At 42.8% G+C, this 19097-nt stretch overlaps 1 protein-coding gene across 4 annotated transcripts in view; it reads left to right on the top strand.

Moving 5' to 3' along the window:
* The window catches only part of ska1 (spindle and kinetochore associated complex subunit 1), a 35679-nt gene extending 30172 nt beyond the window's left edge, over window positions 1-5507 (top strand). For all 4 annotated transcript variants that reach the window (XM_077517983.1, XM_077517982.1, XM_077517981.1 and 1 more), the window contains one exon: window positions 4881-5507. In XM_077517983.1, the coding sequence (XP_077374109.1) occupies window positions 4881-5029 (149 nt within the window). In that variant the 3' untranslated portion in view covers window positions 5030-5507. The remainder of the gene's footprint in view (window positions 1-4880) is intronic.
* The last annotated feature ends 13590 nt before the right edge of the window (window positions 5508-19097 follow it).

Below are 19097 nucleotides of genomic sequence, written 5' to 3'. Positions count from 1 at the left end.
CTGTGAACAGAAAAATGTGAATTTTATGTGTTGTCACATTTTATTTTATTTTATTATTGGAATCTGTTAAAATAGTACCGTAATTACAGTGCATTACCTTCTAAGGTGAGATCTGCTCAAAGTGCTACAGTCCCAAACAAGGGAAAATCTCTTTCTTGCTGGTTCCATCGCAAAAATAAGCTCGTCAAATCGAATGCCAAAAGCAAAAAAAGTAGCGCAATAAGGGACCGGAAAACAGAAAAAGTGAAGGGGAACCCATAGCGTTTCTTTGCCGCTTTCATTTCGAACTACACTCAAACCTAGCGAATCATTTCCTGAATCAGTCACGTGGTACACCTGCTTCGTGGGGCTTCAAACGTCACCACGTACGTCATCAACACACACACTGACACGCCGTTCATGAACCACTCATCTACATTACTCGGCACACGCTTCAGGGAGTCGACCCAAGAAGCACATCACTACACTATTGATATTAGCCAAAGCATATTAGCACAGTGGTGGCCAGTTAATTGCGATGCTGAAACTTTTTTTTTTTCTGAGAGGACTTTTGCCATTATATAAGTAGAAGCAAAGCAAAGCCCCTATCTCCGGTGTACGAATGTCAGTGAAGCGGCCGCGTCCAGAGGTGTGAACAAACTGTACAGCTACGGTGTTCTGTCGGATCAGCATACCTCGTCGGATCAGCATACCCGTATGCTGACCTGACAGCTGCCTCTATCGGGCTAGCATACGTCGTCAGAATAGCATTCCTACGTTACGACGACCCCGTAAATGATAATAATACACTGCAATTAGGCTAAACACAGATGCATATTAAAAACACTAGAGCTACCAAAGAAGCATATGTATAGTTAGTTTTAACACGAGCATGCTGTTCTGACGGCTGATTGTAACATCGGTATGCTGTTTTGATGGCTGAAATGGGCACCCATAGCACATTGTTGCCTTAGTTTACTCGTCAAGAAAAAATAAGGCCAACTATAGAGCCACATTAAAACTTCAGAGGACAATATGCCAACGCGCTCCCACAAACGATTTGCATGAATTTCTGTATTTTTAGATGATTTAAGTCTTCGCGTCTCATTCCGTTGTGTTCATTTTGCTGACTGCTGCATTCAGGTGTAGGCTAATGTGCACAGGGTCGTCATACGAAAACTTTTTTATATATCAAAACAAACTGTTGTCAATAAATCAAACAAAAACCATATGCAGGCGCGGATGACAGTTTCCTCACCAAACTGAGGCTGAATGCACATTATAATGACTTGCACACGAACTGCCCACTAGGTGACACAATTGTCATTTTTAATTAGTGTAAAAGGCAACAATTATAATCAAACAACAAAATATTGGCTCCAGCGATACCCATTATGTATGATAGTTGTCTACATGACAGAAAATTGTCTAGATTTAATTGAACAGATTTTGCAGGCTGTGAGAGAATTTGCCAGTTGGAACACCATTGCTTAATTTTGAAAGAAACATTTGAGAAGACTCGAAAAAAAATGAGCTTTATTGTTGAATTCAAAATGAAAACCGATACAGGACTATGAAACATATTTTATGTACAAACTACAATACACGTTGCCAGTTTGCTAAATGTACAAAAACATCAAGTGACAAAAACTACTAAACCTACGTCTCTAAAGATTCCAAACTACGATGGCTGTAGCAAGTCAGCAATTTAAGTTGCATTTTTTACACTTAAAAACGTTATTCTGCACATTCAGCATGTGTCCACTGCAGACAGAATTCACATTGCACCTTAAAATAAGAAGAAAAAACACAATTAGTGAAGCCCCCAAATTGTTTTGGAATAAGTGTAGTACAACAGCATCTAACTGCCACTGTGCCATAATAATAACGCACAGTGATCCACGACGCTAACTGCAGAACAAAACTTACTCTCTGAATAAAATACTTTCACTAATTACAAAACGAAGTAAAATGCAGTTCTAAATAATCAGTTATTGCATACTTTTACTTACTTGTCAGCCGAGGTATGCTGCTCCGACGAGTTCGACAGCGTGATGATGTAATTGCCTACTGCGCATGCGTAGCGCGTGCGCAGATGTGTGAGGTATGCTACTTCGACGGGTATGCTGGTTTGTCAGAACACCGGCAATGAAACGCTAGCGAGTAAAGCTAAACGAAACTTTTTTTTTTTCATTTCCTTTGTTTAACCAGGCAAGAAACTCATTGAAAGTAACAATCACTAATCCAAGAGTGATCTCATCACAGGCTTACAAAGCCCCTTAGCTATTTGTGTGAATGTAACATTGTTAATTAGGTGGCTCGGTAAATTTACTAGAAAGAACATACAATGACAATATTAAAACATTATTCAGCAAACTTTAAAACATTTAGCATAAGGCAGTTTAAAATAAAAATAATAATAAAAAATATTAAAGCTGTTTAAAATAGGTTGTATGTATGTATGTATGTGATTGTTGTTTACATTGTTTTGAGAACTGAAGTTCATCTCAAGTTGGTCATTGTCAATATTGTTTATTGCATTGTATATGTTGTATGCATGGGCGGCACAGTGATTGACTGGTTAGGCACGTCAGCCTCCCAGTTCTGAGGACTTTGGTTCGAGTCCAGGCTCCGGCCTTCCTGGGTGGCATGTTGTCCCCGTGCTTGCGTGAGTCTTTTCCTGGGTACTCCGGTCGCCTCCCACATTCCAAAGACATGCATGGCAGGTCAATTGGGCGCTCCGAATTGTCCCTAGGTGTGCTTGTGAGTGTGGATGGTTGTTCGTCTTTGTTTGCCCTGCGATTGGCTGGCAACCAGTCCAGGGTGTCCCCCGCCTACTGCCCAGAGCCAGCTGAGATAGGCGCCAGCACCCCCCGCGACCCTTGTGAGGAATAAGCGGCCAAGAAAATGGATGGATGGATGTTGTATGCTTTTGGTGCACTTCGACATGGAAACCAATACAAGTTGACATGGTTTTGAGAATCAAATATGTGACCCCCCCCCCCCCCCCCCCCCCCCCCCCCCACACACACACAATTTTTTTTTTTTAGGGGTGTTCGGTCGGTCGTGAAGTTGGTCTAAAAAAAAATGTCATAATGGTCTTAAAAAAAAAAAAAGTCTAAAAAAGGTCTAAAATTTCACTGATTCCTGTTTTTTTTTTTTTTGAAAAAAATCCTAGTTATCCATCCCTATGTCACTGTTTGCCCTATAAAATGTAAATAATAATAATAATAATAAAAAAATCTGTATTTATATTGGGATTTTGCAGTTATTATTTTTCTGCACAGACTATTGTTACAAACTATGTACAGTGGTGGTACCTCTACTTACGAACGTCCTTTCATACGAAACATTCAAGTGACGAAACTCCTCAACAGGAAAATATTGCCTCTAGTTACGAAAGAAGTTTCAGGATACGAAAGGTAAAAATACAGTATGGGCCGCTACTCGTAGCTCCCAGAGTTTCCTGAATGCAACATACTTGCAGCTTCTCTGCCATTGGCTATTACTGGCATCTTCCTGGCATCCCATTGGCTAAGAGGGACCATAGATACAGAATAGAATGTGTCTATGTAGCGTCCTCGTCATTCGCCCCTCGGGCCATGAGGTGTTTAGATAGTTTTACGTAAATGTATTAACTAACGGCCAACAAATTTGTGCAAAATTTCAAACAATTGGTGATTGATGAAGCTACGTTGCACAGTAAGTTTTTAATTGCGACAAGTCGGGCTTTTTTTTTTTTTTTTTTTCTCTTTTTTTTTTTTTTGGGAAAAACATGTCTCGCCGTTGTACCTGAAGTTTGCATCAAGTTTCAGAATTTATTGAAAAGAATCACCCAGAAAAAGTGTTCACCATTCGGGTGTTCGCTCACTATGATGATGTTTGCCTTGGACATTTAGAAAGGATTGTTAAAAAAAAAAAAAAAGGCCTCCAGATGGAGGTGTGGAACCGTCACTTGCCTTCGGAAGATGATGTGCGGCTTACATGATGTAAGCGTGAGTGAGTGAGCGATAAATAAAAAATAAATAAATAAAATAAAAATAAACGAGCTTGTTAAAAAAATGAACATCATTGGATCAGTTCTTTCCAAAACACCAGGCAAAAAACACAGAGAGAACATGAATCAAAGAGGGCAAAAAACGAAGAGGACAGCAGTTAAAAAGCTAAATGACCATTTTTATTCTTTATTCTTTAATGTTTTTTACATTATGCACAACTCTCATTTATTGTGCAATAATCTTATTGTAATATGTATTTGTTATGTTTTAATGCATTTTTATGCTTTATAAAACATTTATGTCTGAATTTTGGGAGGCTTGGAACGGATTAGGGCATTTACATGGAAAATGCGTCTCTACTTACAAAATTTTCTACTTAAGAACTTTCTTCCAGAACCAATTAATTTCGTAAGTAGAGGTACCACTAGTAATATGCGCAAGTTAGGAAAAAGTTAAAAGACAAAAAATCTCAACATTTTGGGATAATTTCAAATTTATAAAAGAAGAGATAAAAGACGCTAAAGTGAAATTTGCTTGCAAAGTACGGCTGGCGTATGTTACACAACTGTGCATCTACAGCAACGGAAACATCGTTCGCTAATTTAATATGGCCCACCACTGCTGGTGAGGGTAAACCATAATTCATAACAGGTCACAGTGCTTAGAATAGTGTGAGGATGGAGAATCAGTTTACTGAATAAACAAAGACGCGTGTTCTTTTAGCAATTTGCGGATCACCTCAACTGCCATCACTGAATACCAGAGTGGTTAGCATTTAGCCAGTTAACAGCTAGCCAATTATTCTATACTGTATTATCATTCGCTGATTGCATGTCAATCAACAGGCCAGTGTCACCTGATATAAACAAGAACTGTCCTCTTGGTTGTATTTTTTTGTTTCAGGTCAATATTTTGTGGTGGAAGACGACTTTCGCGAATTCACTCAGATGAAGGTGGGCAAGCAACTGCAGGGAATTCTCAACATGTTGCGACACTGCCACCGCCTGAGGGAGTTGCGAGGAGGAGGCCATACCCGTTATCTGTTATCATGAATAACACTCGCTCGAGTTGAAATGTCTTGATTTGTGTTTTTTTTTTTAATATATTTTTTTTACATGTTTTGTCGGTGTTGTAAACTCATGAGCAGTCAGTATTTTTCATCCCTTCTTTGGCTGCCGCCTTTCAAAGCTGAAGCGAGAGGTAGTGGTACAGCCTGGCCTGATCACCATGTAAGGGCTGACACGGACAGCAACTATAGTCACATGACCACTCACACACAAGCAGAGGAAGAACATACAGTTGTCAAAGAAGGTAATTTGTAATAATAAATAGTAAACCCCTTTAATAAGTGAATGCATGGGAAATGAGTGACAGATTTTAGTCAAGCATTCATGTATTTGTACTCAACGATTGAGGTTTTTTTTTAACCTGTGTTTTTTTTTCCAAGTACAATGATGCCTCGATACAAATGACCCATCTTACGAGTTTTTCAAACTGTGTTCAATAAAATTCAGACGAGTGCATGAGTCACAAAGCAGAAACATGTTTCTCTTATTCCCTTTTACTTAGACTGCATACAATTTTGAGAACATATGTGTGCACAATGGGACATATTCACTAAGAATGCGCTGCGTCCGGTAATAGCGCGAAATATTACACCACAACTGCACCCGCAGTCTGCGCCCAGTTACCCACCTATTCACTAACCCCGGGTTTTCACCGGATGCGGTTGCGGTGCGGTGCGTCTTGACTGCGTGCTCCGGACGGGTCAATTTTTTTGTCAATCCACACCGGCTCCGCACAGCTGCGGTCCGGCAGCTACGTCGCCGCCCACTTCCCAACGTGTCTCGCGGGACCGCGCGCGCGCGATCATGTGGCATTTCACAACGACAAACATACAGAAAGTCTGTGCTCAACAGAGAAGCAGAAAGAGAGGTGGACTTCTTTTGATTTAACCTTTCCTTCTTCTTCTGCTATGAGATTCCATGCAGCATCCTTTTTTTGGTTGTCCTTGTAAAGTATATTAATAACGAGAGTCGGGTCAGTGCGGGTCCACTCTTTATTTCTGTCTTCCGCGTCCGGCTGCCGCTCAGTGCGGCAAGCGAGACGGGCACAACAAGCAATCGCGAACATCAAACTCACAATACATTACAGTCCTTATAAAAAGGATGTGCCGGGTCATATATTATTTTGTGGTTTTCCACCTCCAATATAAACCTCTCCTCGTCCATGTTCGCTGGTGTCTAAACCGTGAATGAGCACATGGCCCGGCAACGCCCACGTCACGTTTTGCTGAAAAACTTGCGAAATAGGAGCTGGCGAGTGTTTTATTCTGAAAGGTAACCGGAAATTTATTTTGAAACTGCCTCGGTCTTCCTGTCCTGCTCGATGTGTTTTGTGCTAGCTTGCCATTTGCCGGAGGCCTACCGCTGCGGCGTCCGGCAAAAATAGAAAATAGGTCTATCCTTGCGGAAGGCTTGCGGCACGCCGCAGGCCTTCCGCAGTCGACACGCAACGCACCCGCAAGCGGTGTAAACTGCACCATTCGAATTAATGGAATCTAATTGCTTGCGTCGCCGGACCGCACCGCAACCGCATCCGGTGAAAACCCGGGGTAAGGATATTGCTCTAATCATATACCGGCGCAAACACGCCCACAAAACTGACAGCTTGGAGCAAATTTGCACCTGATTTACCACACATGGCAATGGATTTGCGCCAAGAACATGGTTGTTATAGTAACAGTTGCGAGAACGATGACAAGTGGCGGATCGCCAGCCAGACAGCAAGGAGCTCCCTGTCGAACGTGCTGTACCTGCGCTCCCGAGGGACTAACTGGCGGCTGAAAAAGGCGAGCGGCTGCCACGCACCTTCGACGCGCTGCTCCAAAACGGCCCCGACAGCAAAATCGGATGCGTCAGTAGTGAGGGCGACCGGGGCATCCGGGCGCGAGTGGGCCAACAAGGCCGCTCGGGACAGCGCGGCTCTCGTCTCTTCAAAAGCCTTGACTCTCACATCCGTCCAGTCGACCGCACGGTTAGGAGCCACACCCTTAAGTGCGTCGTAAAGCGGGTGCATCACATGGGCAGCGTGGCGGATGAACCTGTGGTAAAAAGTCACCATCCCGAGGAACTCACGGAGACCCTGGGCTGTCCGGGGTCGAGGAAAAGCGGCAACAGCTTCCACTTTTGCCGGGAGCGGGGTGGCGCCATCCTCATTGATGAGGTGGCCGAGGAATTGGATGGAGGGCACACCAAAGACACATTTAGCTTGGTTAATAATCAGTCCAGACTGGCTGAACTTGAAGAAAAGCTGCCGGAGATGTGAAAGGTGTTCTCCGATGGAGGAGCTGGACACTAGGATGTCATCCAAGTAGACGAAGACGAACGGCATGTCCCGGAGAACAGAGTCCATGAGACACTGAAAAGACTGGGCCGCGTTTTTAAGGCCGAATGGCATCCTGAGAAACTCAAACAGTCCGAAAGGTGTTATCACAGCAGTCTTAGGCACATTGGCGGGGTGTACCGGAACTTGGTGATAGCCCCGTACCAAGTCCATTTTGGAAAAAAGCTTCGCACCTGCCAGGTGGGCAGAGAAGTCCTGTATGTGCGGGACCGGATAACGATCGTGCGTCGTGGCATCATTGAGGCGACGATAGTCTCCACACGGTCGCCAGCCGCCGTCCGACTTCGGAACCATGTGGAGAGGCGAGGCCCACGGGCTGTCCGAACGATGAATTATGCCAAGGCGTTCCATGTTTGGTGAATTCGGACTTAGCTGTGGCCAATCTATCAGGGTTGAGGCGTCGGGCCTTAGCGTGAACCGGCGGGCCCACGGTCTCGATGTGGTGCTCGACCCCATGCTTGGTAGAAGTGGCTGCAAATGTAGGCGTGGTCAGGCTGGGGAATTCTCCAAGAAGCTGCATGAACACGTCGCCCTCTGAGAGCGGGCTGGCGAGGCCCTCTAACGTCTCCACATCACACCCACAAGCAACAGTGGAAAACGTCAAAGTGTCCAACAGGCGGCCATTTTTAACATCCACCAGTAGACTGTGGGCACACAAAAAGTCCACGCCTAGAAGGGGAAAAGAAATGTCCGCAGTGACAAAGTCCCAAGTGAATCGGCGCTCCCCAAAACATACATCCACTGTCTTAGTGCCGTAGGTCCGGATAGGTACATCGTTGGCCGCTGATAGGTGAGGGCCGTGAGTGCCCCCGGCAGCATCTTCAGCCGAGGCAGGCAACACGCTTCTGCGGGCGCCAGAGTCACAAAGGAATTTGAGCTTTGAGAGGGTGATAAACAGCAGCCGGCACTTTGCCGGCACTCATAGCTGCAACTGAGTGGAGACGTTGCCGTTTTCCGACGCAACAAAGGAGCAAGGGGTGCGGCACCTCTTCGCCTTGGTTCGAAAACGTGCGTGAAAATAGCATAAGCCAGGGGCTGATCGGCCATTCACGGCAGCGCGTGCCTTATGAGGTGCAGTTGCGGCCGCTGGGACTGTGAAGGCACGCACAGAGGCCAAGACCTCGTGGTTGTAACGCTGGGTGGCCAGGAAAAAACGGTCAGCTTCCTCCGCCAGAGCACGTGGCTCGGAGATGGTAGTGTTTGCTAGCGCTGTCTGGACATGAGGAGGCATGTGGCGCAGAAACAGTTCAATAAACAAAAAGTTCGGCTCCTCCGCGCCAAGCAGGTTCAGCATTTTTTCCATTAGTTCGGACGGCTTACTGTCCCCCAGGCCCTGGATGGCGAAAAGGCGGCGAGCCCGTTCCGGCCGTGACAGCTCGAAGGTCTTAAGGAGGTACGCTTTGAGCCCCGCGTACATATCCCGTGCCGGGGGAGAGGTGATAAAACTCACGGCTCTGGCCGCCATGGAGCTCCCGAGCGCGGACAGGACGTGGTAGTAGCGCGTGGAATCGTCCGTAATTCCCCGGAGGGCAAACTGAGCTTCAGCTTGTACAAACTACGTCGCCGCGGCCGACTCTCAAAACTCCGGCCGGTAACTTGAGACTAGCGGAGTTCGCCATGTCGCTCAATTCGATCAAATTATTAGCCTCGGAAACGTCAACGAGGCGGATGTCGGGGTCACCAATGTAGCGAGTAGTGACGGTACACATATATATATATATATATATATATATATATATATATTATACATAGTTATTATATACACTTTTGGTGCAGCTTAAGACACATCATCAGTGTTGGCACCTGGGTTCATTGGGTGTTTCGGGTCTCACAACAGACACCCTCGCCCAGGGGACCCAGCCGGGGTTGATCAAGTCCCGGCTTGTGTCTTAAGAGCATGTGACCACGTGTCACCCCGCTTGATCCACAGCCATCTTGACGCCTTCTCTGCTGCGTCACTGATGTTCTTGATGGCTCGCCTGTTGAGCAGTCCCTTCACCCCCAACATCTTGAGTGCCCAGACGAGTGACTGACCAGCGAATCCTCTGCATCCGACCTCAATGGGAGTGCACCGGGTCTTCCATCCCCTACTTCGGCATTCACCTGCCAGCTCCTCATACTTGGCTCTCTTCCTCTCAAAAGCCTCCTCCATCCTGTCTCCCCAGGGAACAGTCAATTCCAGCAGGACCACTTGCCTTGTTGTTTCTGACACAAGGACGATGTCAGGCCTGAGTGTGGTCACCGCGATGTTCTCTGGGAACTTGAGCTGTTTCCCTAGGTCGACTTTCAACTGCCAGTCCTGGGCTGTTGCCAGGAGACCAACTGCTTCACCCCGATGCTGCTGTGGTTTCTCCCCAGCTCTGACGAAGGCGATGGATTGCCTTGCTGGCTGTTGGTGTTTGCTGGTGGAGATCCCTGAGCTGATGGTCTCCGCAATGACTCGCAGCACTTGGTCGTGACGCCAGCGGTAACGTCCCTCTCCCAATGCTCGTGGGCAGCAACTCAGGATGTGCTCCAGCGATCCGACCCTTTGGCAAAGCGGGCACAGTGGGTTCTCAGCCAGGCCCCAGTGGTGGAGATTGGATGGGCTTGGTAGGACGTCGTAGACCGACTGGATGAGGAACTTGATCCGGTGTGGCTCAGATCGCCAAAGCTCTGTCCACGAGATCTTCCGGCGAGCTGCCTCTTCCCACCGGGTCCACGCCCCCTGCTGCCGCATTCCTACTGTCCTACTGCAGCGCTCTTCTTCCACCCCTGCCCGAACCTCTTCCTGGATAAGCAGGCGCTTCTCCTTCCCCTGTGCCTTGTTGTAGGAAGGTCTTGGGTTGCTCCCAAGTCCTGCTCGTCCGCATGCCACTGGTCCCACCAGCTCGCTGTGCCGCAGGCGGGACTCAGCCTGGTCGACTGCCTCTTGAGCGCACCACTTCCTGCCGGTCTTCACCTGTATGCCAGCCGAGGAGACTCTGTTGTCGCTTGAGTCCCTATACAGCAGCACCTCTCTCGCTCGGGTCACCATAAACTCCTCCTTCAGACTGCTTCCTCTCGAGGACATTAATATTAATATATATGTATAATATATACATATATATATATATATATATATATATATATATATATATATATATATATATATATATATATATATATATATATGTATATATTAGGGCTGTCAAAGTTAAAGCGTTAATAGATTAATTAATCACAGAAAATTGTCGCATTAATCACGTATTAACGCAGATTAATCGCACTATTTTTTTCGACCGCATTTGACCCTTGAACGTTACCGCGGATGGTTACATTGAAGGCTGCACAGGTCAGTGATTAGGTCAATGCACGGCATTTCCGACGCCTGTTGTTCCAAAATGAGCGGGGTGACTCCAGTTGGTGTGCTCGGTGGTAAATTTCGCTTTAAAAACACCCCGACGGGACTTTAGATAAAAGAAAAGTAATTTGCGTTTGATTAATAATTGCTGAATTGCACCCAATTGATATGATGCTGTTAGGTTTTGAGCATTACACGCATGCATGCCATTGCGTACATGCATTCAATCAATTTTGGCAAATGACATTCATATCATAAAATGCGTTGTCAAAATATTACGGTATTTTGTATTTATTTTATATTACGCCACTACGCAAGTATTGAGCTGATTAATTGTGATTAATCAAAATTAAAAAGTGTGATTAATCAGATTAAAAATTTTAATTGTTTGACAGCACTAATATATATATATATATATATATATATATATATATATATGATATTAATCAAAATTACTGAAATAAGCAAATGAATGACAATTCAATCTCCATTCACATTTCTTTTTAATTGAACTCCAGCAAAACACGGATTATCTGCCGCACTCTTTTTCAGTCCTGAGAAACAGAGTAACCTCCACCTCCCTGTCTTTGTGGTGCATGTTTTAGATGTTCAGAGGCACAGTCTTATGTAGCCCTCCATTGCGCTAGAATCAAACTTCATGACACCATCTGCAAGAGTAGAAAAAGACAAGTGAATGGAGGCAGTCTGGTGTCATACACCATCCATGTTTGATTGCAAATATCAAATCAAATATCACTTTTCACTTCATTTCACTTTACATAAAATGCAACTGAAATATAGGTTGCTAAACATCATATAGCTATGGTTCTCTCCCTTTTCAACATTATTTGGCCTTACCTTGTATTGCTTTATAAACTTGAGTTTTCTCCAAAGGCTTCTTGTCCTTTTTCCCCTTTCCCTTCATATTAAATTTTGCCATAAGGCCATTCGTGAAGAGCCTTGAGGAGGGGGGGGGGGGGATACTTATAAATCAATGTCAATAACATGTTTAGAGACATTGCACAGGTCATCAAGTCCACTGATTGTCTACATTATTGCAGAAGAGCTGGTCTAAAGGAGGCAAAGGGGCAAATAAATACTGTACATAAATAAACGACTTTTCGCCTATTAATATACTAATCTTGGCAGCCCTTCTGTAAGGTAAAAGAATTTTCAAACTACAAACGTACCTGTCGAGGATTTTGTGGACACAGTCCTTGGTGTCCTTTCCCCCAATTCTTGCTAATCGTAGCACCTGTTGGAAGAGTCCATGATAAAATTGAATGACACTGCCCAGAGCGGTGTAACTGTCTAAGAGCACTGCATTGTGTTGTGAAAGACTATCCATATACATTTTTATTTACAAAACCTACCAGGGCATCAAAGGCTTCCTTTTCACAGAGGTGTTGCTCCTCTCTGTCAAAATCTTCTATGGTCTCCATCCTTTCAATGTTAATAAATGAAGAGGCAGGTTGTGCTTGTTTGAAGTAATTACGAAGATCAATCAGTAAATTCAGGACCTTCTTCTGATACACTGAAATAAATACACAAGTAGACAACAAAGATTATTTTAAGGCTAGCTGGCTGGTTCACAATTATTTAGGGCTGTTAAAGCGTTAATAGATTAATTAATCACAGAAAAATGTCGCATTAATCACGTATTAACGCATATTAATCGCACTATTTTTTTTTACTGCACTGCCTTGAACGTAACTGTGGATGGTTACATTGAAGGCTGTGCAGGTCAGTGAAAAGGTCAATGCACGGCATTTCCTACGCCTGTTGTTCCAAAATGAGAGAGGTGACTCCAGTCGGTGGTAAATTTCGCTTTAAAAAACACCCCGACGGGACTTTAGATAAAACAAAAGTAATTTGCGTTTAATTAATAATTGCTGAATTGCACCCAATTGATATGATGCTGTTACGTTTTGAGCAATACATGCATGCAATTGCGTACATGCATTTAATCAATGTTTGCAAATGTAGACTTCCACACCAGTGGCTATGTTTCAATGAGACAAGAAAATCTGATCATATCTGATAGCTGACCTAATTTTATTATGATATCCAACATGTAAACACCGTAATCTGGTAAAAAGCAGAGTACAATGCCAATAAATCAATAATTACCATCCCAAGTCAATGGAAATGTCCATTTCCCGCCAGTTACTGCATCTGCACAACAGTGTCAACTTCCGCTTACCCGCAGGACTTAAATCGGGAAATGTGTCCTGATCGACTCTCCAATTAAAGGGTTAGTAATTCCCCTTTTTCCTCACCAGCTCTAAGGCGTCAGCGTGAGGAGACGGGAATTAGATAAGCCGATATATCAAAGTGGATTCACCTAGGTTTGTTCACTGTCTTCTTATCATGAGGCCAATCCGTTTTCATCCACCTATCAATCCTGAGTGAGTAACCACACAGAACCCAGGAATAATAGTCTGAACACCTCACTTACATTGGCAGCTCCACTTCTCTGAGTTGTTTGCATTTGTTATTGACCTAGTCATTTAATAATCCTTGTTAGGATCATACGGATTTGTTTCATATCAAGCAGGAGTATTTGACTTTATTAATACAGAAGGAAACACTGGTTAGAGGTTATTCGAGTGCACTTACCTTCTTCCGGACATCCGATGCTGTTGTCCGTCTTAAAAAAAATAATAATGCGGACTTATAAAATGTCCAAAAAATAAAATAAAATAAAAAGAAAAAGAAAAAGAAACAAATAAAATAATTAATTCACAACTGGTTTTTCAATTATTTTATTTGGTCTTATAAAATGACCTTGGACTTATAAAAATGTCCAAAAAAAAAAAAAAAAAAAATTAAAATAAAAATTTATTTCATTTGGTCTTATAAAATGACCTTGGACTTATAAAAATGTCCAAAAAGAATAAAATAAAAATTAAAACAAAACAATAAACTGATTGATTCAAAAATTGTCTTTTAACAATTTTATTGACAATAATAAAATAACCAATATAAATCATAAAAGTCACATTTTAAAACTAAAACATTAAATCAATAAAAATTTAAATAAGAATTGAAAACAGGAGATCAGAAATAATATTTAAACCTTTTATAAGATCTTTCTAAGATTGATCATTTCTCAAAAAAGCTCAAGACCTGATTCAAAATAAGATGTTTTTGGCTAAAAATAATAATTTAAAGATATGGGAGTGTATTAAATGGCCCCCACCCTACACGCGATTAGTCATTCATATCTTCCTCTTAAACACCTTATTAATAAAAGTTTTGTACTTTACCCAATCTGTGAAGAAAGTTCCATTCACGGCGAAAAGTCAAAGACCCTTCGTAAAAAACCTAAGTCCCAAACAGCAGCGAATCCGTCTTCAGAAACACACTCCATCCAGACCACATCGCAGGGAAAAAAGAGCGTAGATCCCAGCTGGTGAAGACTTTTTATCACTTTGGGTCATATCACTGATTTCCTCAAGTGAGTGTCCTTCCGCATATCAATGCGCACTTGTTGAGACTTATTCTCAGTAATTTTCCACAGATGAGTCATAAGGATGAGTCATAAATACTTTACAAATGAGTCATAAGTACACAACGTTGAATAAAAATATGTCAAAGGTCTTGGCTCTATTCGACAATGATAAACGTTAAAATAAATAACATCATAGATATATTAATTAAGCAAGCGTGAATAACATGTATATACATGACATGTTAAATCCCAAAGTCTCTCAGGGACACATAACAGGTTAATTCTAGTTCTTGTTTCACATCTTGTATGTCATTGTTGAGAGAACAAACAATACATACAGGTAATCTTTTCAATGCAGTTACAGCAATGTTATCAGCGATAACAGACAGTATCGCTTGTAAATAAAAGAAAAGACAGCAAAACTTTATAGTTGGCCTCAATGTGCTGTAATCATTGATCCATAAATCAGGTTAACAATTGTCGAATATAGATTGTGTGTGTGTATTATTACTTAATTCAGGATATCATTTATCGACACTAAATTCGTGTTAGGCCATTGCCCTTATATGGGGTGTCCGGGCTATGCTGAGTGGGCGGCTTAGTTGTATAGGTTTGGCGGCATCTGGTGGTTACTTTAAGGAACTGCACCCAGAGGCCATATAGGGGTTTGGCTTCCAATCATGTAGACACCAATTGGTCTCTAACTAAGAATTGAGTCTAGTTCATTAATTTGTTATCTAATTTTACATGATATGGCTTTTCATCTGACCCACTCAATCCACTCAATTCAACACCCCCGCCTAGAGATCAATGGTGTCCAAACCTATCAACCGGGCAAGCCCGTCACCCAGCTCCAACCAGTCACCCTCATTCAACCCCCTTATGTCATCCGGCAACGGAGACACCGGGGATTCAGAAGGCAAGGAGTCTGGCGGAGGATCAGTAAGAGGAGACCACAGGCCCAGCTCACTTATCATCAGGGAGGGAGATGACCCCGTTCCACCCCCATCCTCGCCTGGCACACCCTCCGGGTCATCAGTGGTCGATGAAACCGTGGGGGAGGGTGATCTCAACAGTGGCACAACCTTACCAACTGGAGCATCCTGTCGGGCGGCACTGGGTTCCCCAGGCTCGTTAACCCGGTCCAGGAAGGGCGAGGAGGGCGTTACAGGCTCGTAGGGCCACTCATCCCGATTAGGTCCGACCTGTCTCAAAGGAGTGGCGGCTACACAGAAGCCAGCCGAGGTGTTGAAAGTCAAGCGCCGAGTACCGTCAGGCAGGCGCCATATCATGCGCATTAAAGGGAAAGTTCTCCCGATGAATTCACCCTCAACGTTAACATAATAACGTATCTCTTTCAAGCGACTTTGAACCAAACCTTCCAACTTACTTGAGCCCGCGAGGTCAGCAAAGCCAGGCCATACCCAGGAACCACACTGGATATCAATGAAGAGATCACTGACGAAATTTAGAAAAAGCCCATCTGGTATGAGCCACATTTCTCTACTCTCATCCTCTGCGGGCAAAGGATAGCAGCAGTGTCCATAGAAGCGTCCCCCACCACCCAAGCGGACGTGAGGAGATCGCTTCCACAGAAGACACATCGCGGCTTATCCTGGTTATCCTGTTAAACACACATACACAATTCGACAATTGTCGAAAAAAATAGACCTGGGGGGGGAACCTAAAATATCGCGGCTCCCAGTATATACATTCTGATCTTGGTCTAAGTTCCCATCCGCATCTACTCCATCAATGCGGAACACCTCTACTACGGGAGAGCGAGGATATGGTCGCTCTTCCGAGTAGCGGGACCTCTTGGCGGGAGAGTAAAAAAAAAAAAAATACATAGATAAAAACCCAAATTACTAAAACCAAGTGGTTGACCAGACATAACCAAAGGAGAATTACAATTATTCCCCATAATATTAATTTAATTGTTGGCCAAATCTCATACAACAATAAAAAAAAACATATTATATAAATTATTCAATATTCCACTTTATTACTCACGTTTTGAAGGCCGCCTGGTCTCCCAATGATGCCTTTCCCCGGAGCATTACAAGCCATGGTTAATTGTTGTTTACTGTTCCGCCAAAAGATTTCAATGAGAAGTGAGGAAATCAGGGCTAGGGCGTCTTATTTATGATTTGGTCGATCCCGCCCTTTTCTAATGCCCATCCTCACTTCTCAATAATTTCCCCTTAGTCGGCCCCCCCATTTTTTCTGCAGCTCGTTGGCCAATAACTGAGTTTTAACCTTATTTGGTGAGGTTTTCTCTTTATAATTTTGGTGGGTAGATAATGCCAAGGTCCCTCTTTTGATAACTGCAACAGCTAGGACTGCTGACAGGACAATCCCTGACACTAGCAGGAACTATACTCCTCCTTATGATCATATTCGTCACTGCGTCCACAATGCAGCCATCTTCCAGCAGGTTCGTGGCAGGTGCCAGGTAGTGATGGCAAAATAAAACCCCGTAAAGCAGTGAAGCCCTGCAGTTAAATGCTTCACACACACGTCGGGGCTTCAAAATGATTAATTTCCTCGACTACGCCATCATACGGACAAAAAAAATATATAACATACTTGATACATACAATAAAATGGTGGGATATATATCATACTTTAGATACAAAATTATATATTTAAAGAGTGTTTTAACATAAATTATTCTATATTACTTGGTCTATGTTTATGCTTAGACAACAAATAAAAATATAAAATGAGATAAAATAAAATGCTTATTCATTTTTATTTAAAACAATATCTTTTCCAAAGTTTTTGGACTCAGGCGGTTTGTTTGTTTTTGCAAAAAGTTTACCTGCTTAAAAAAACTCTTTCACATATTACTGATAAAACAGGGGTGCATCGATGTGAAATAACAAGTTTATATAAAATTGGACACATATATTTCTGTGATTCCAGGACTAAAGGGGACTTTCAACTATAAACAAAAATTGTAAATTTTATGTGTTGTCACATTTTATTTTATTTTATTATTAAAATCTGTTAAAATAATATCATAATTGCAGTGCATTACCTTCTGAGATGAAATCTGCTCAAAGTGCACCCAAACAAGAAAAATCTCTTTCTTGCTGGTTCCATCACAAAAAAAAAAAACTCGTCAAATCAAATGCCAAAAAAAAAAAATAATAGCACAATAAGGGACCTGGAAACAAAAAAAATAAAGGGGAATCCATAGCGTTTCTTTGCCGCTTTTTCAAACTACACTCAAACCTAGCGAATCGTTTCCTGAATCAGTCACGTGTTACACCTGCTTCGTGGGGTTTCAAACGTCACCACGTACGTCATCAACACACACTGACACGCCGTTCCTAAACCACTCATCTACGTTACTCGGCACCCGCCTCAGGGATTCGACCCAAAAAGCACATCACTAGTGCCAGGGCCATAAATCTTATTAAATCCCAACCAATCAAACCCTATAACTATATCCCCCTTACAAAGGGTCTTCCTAAATGTGTGACCTTCTAAGATCTGCATAATAGAGTCAGGGATCATTCTTAATCCTACCATTGGTCAATTTTATCAAATCACCCTTTGGGGCATTATATAAATCATCCGATATAAAAATACGTCGAGCCCACATCTGTGCCCAGACTACTTTTAACACATTTATTCCCAAAGTTTTATTAAAGGTTGATTTCAATATAACTATACCTTTTTCCCATATCCATGGAAAAAATCATTTAGCCATACTTCATGTTTCACTTCTATTTTCTTTTGATCTAATATATTTCCGAAATACAATCTAATAAAGGGACTCAGGATTAAACTTACATCACCCCTAAGCCCCATATCGGAGAATATAACTCTATTACCCTCATCCGCATAACAAAACATATGATAGGGCTCAAAACAATATTTCAGCATATTCCAATCACAATGACTATTATTATACGACTGGGCCTTTCCTAACATTAACTTACATCCTGGCCGTCGCGTTATTACTAATTTTTCTGTGATATTGATACAGGCTTTTCAAATTTTACCAACCCAAATAGCTTAAAAAAATTTAGGTGACCTACCTGATGATGGAGTAGGAGTACCTGGCAGGTAATCTGTGGTCCCGTTGGTCCCTGGCTCTATGCAATTCCAACATGGTTCCCATGCCGGGCGAACTTCGGTACAAGTGTCATTCCGTGGGGCCGCCGGGTAGGTAAAGTCAGGGGCATCATGGTCTGTCTTCAACCAGTATCCACCTGTTGCATCTGGCAGTCCTGCACAATATTCGTTAAAGTACCAAGCAGGTTCTTCCTTCCCGATCTGGACCCAGTTCTTTCTGATGATTCTTTGTTCTTGCTTCTCCAGACATAATAAGGTAATATTGACTGTGAAGTCGCTTGTTGTGTTATCAACTCGTAGAATCACTGGATGTGCACACTTGCTTTTTGATTTCGCAGGATATGTAGTACTCCTTCTCAAAACCTCTAGGGTTTCACTATAGCTAATATGTGCTGTTGAAGGTGCGAAGATAGGAATTTATTACTGCTATCTTCTCCCTTCTCCATCCTACCTCACAGGGTTTTTCCTCTCCGGCACCACCGGCTCCCCTATTCTTTCCCTTCTTCCTTCTCCATTCCTCACAAACATGCTTCACCTCCACCTTCCAGCACATCTGGTTGGTTATTTTAGTGGAGCTATGCCGTATTTCTACCAGGTCGAGGGGATTAATCGGGGCTGTGCTAGCGATGCTAGATTTTTGTCTCATCAAATAATATATAAAAAATATTACCAGAAAACAAAGTTTGATAGTTATCAAAACTTTTCCATATCTCCAAATTTGTCGCTGGCGGTTGACACGAAAGTTCATGTACACTCTGTCAGCTTCAGGTTGAGCTTCAGGTTGTTCATTTTATTTTTATTTAACCTTTATTTAACCAGGATAGTCCTGTTGAGATTAAGAACCTCTTTT

Source organism: Festucalex cinctus, chromosome 3 (assembly GCF_051991245.1).
Source record: "Festucalex cinctus isolate MCC-2025b chromosome 3, RoL_Fcin_1.0, whole genome shotgun sequence".
Lineage (NCBI taxonomy): Eukaryota > Metazoa > Chordata > Actinopteri > Syngnathiformes > Syngnathidae > Festucalex > Festucalex cinctus.
This window is presented reverse-complemented; position numbering and strand designations above follow the sequence as displayed.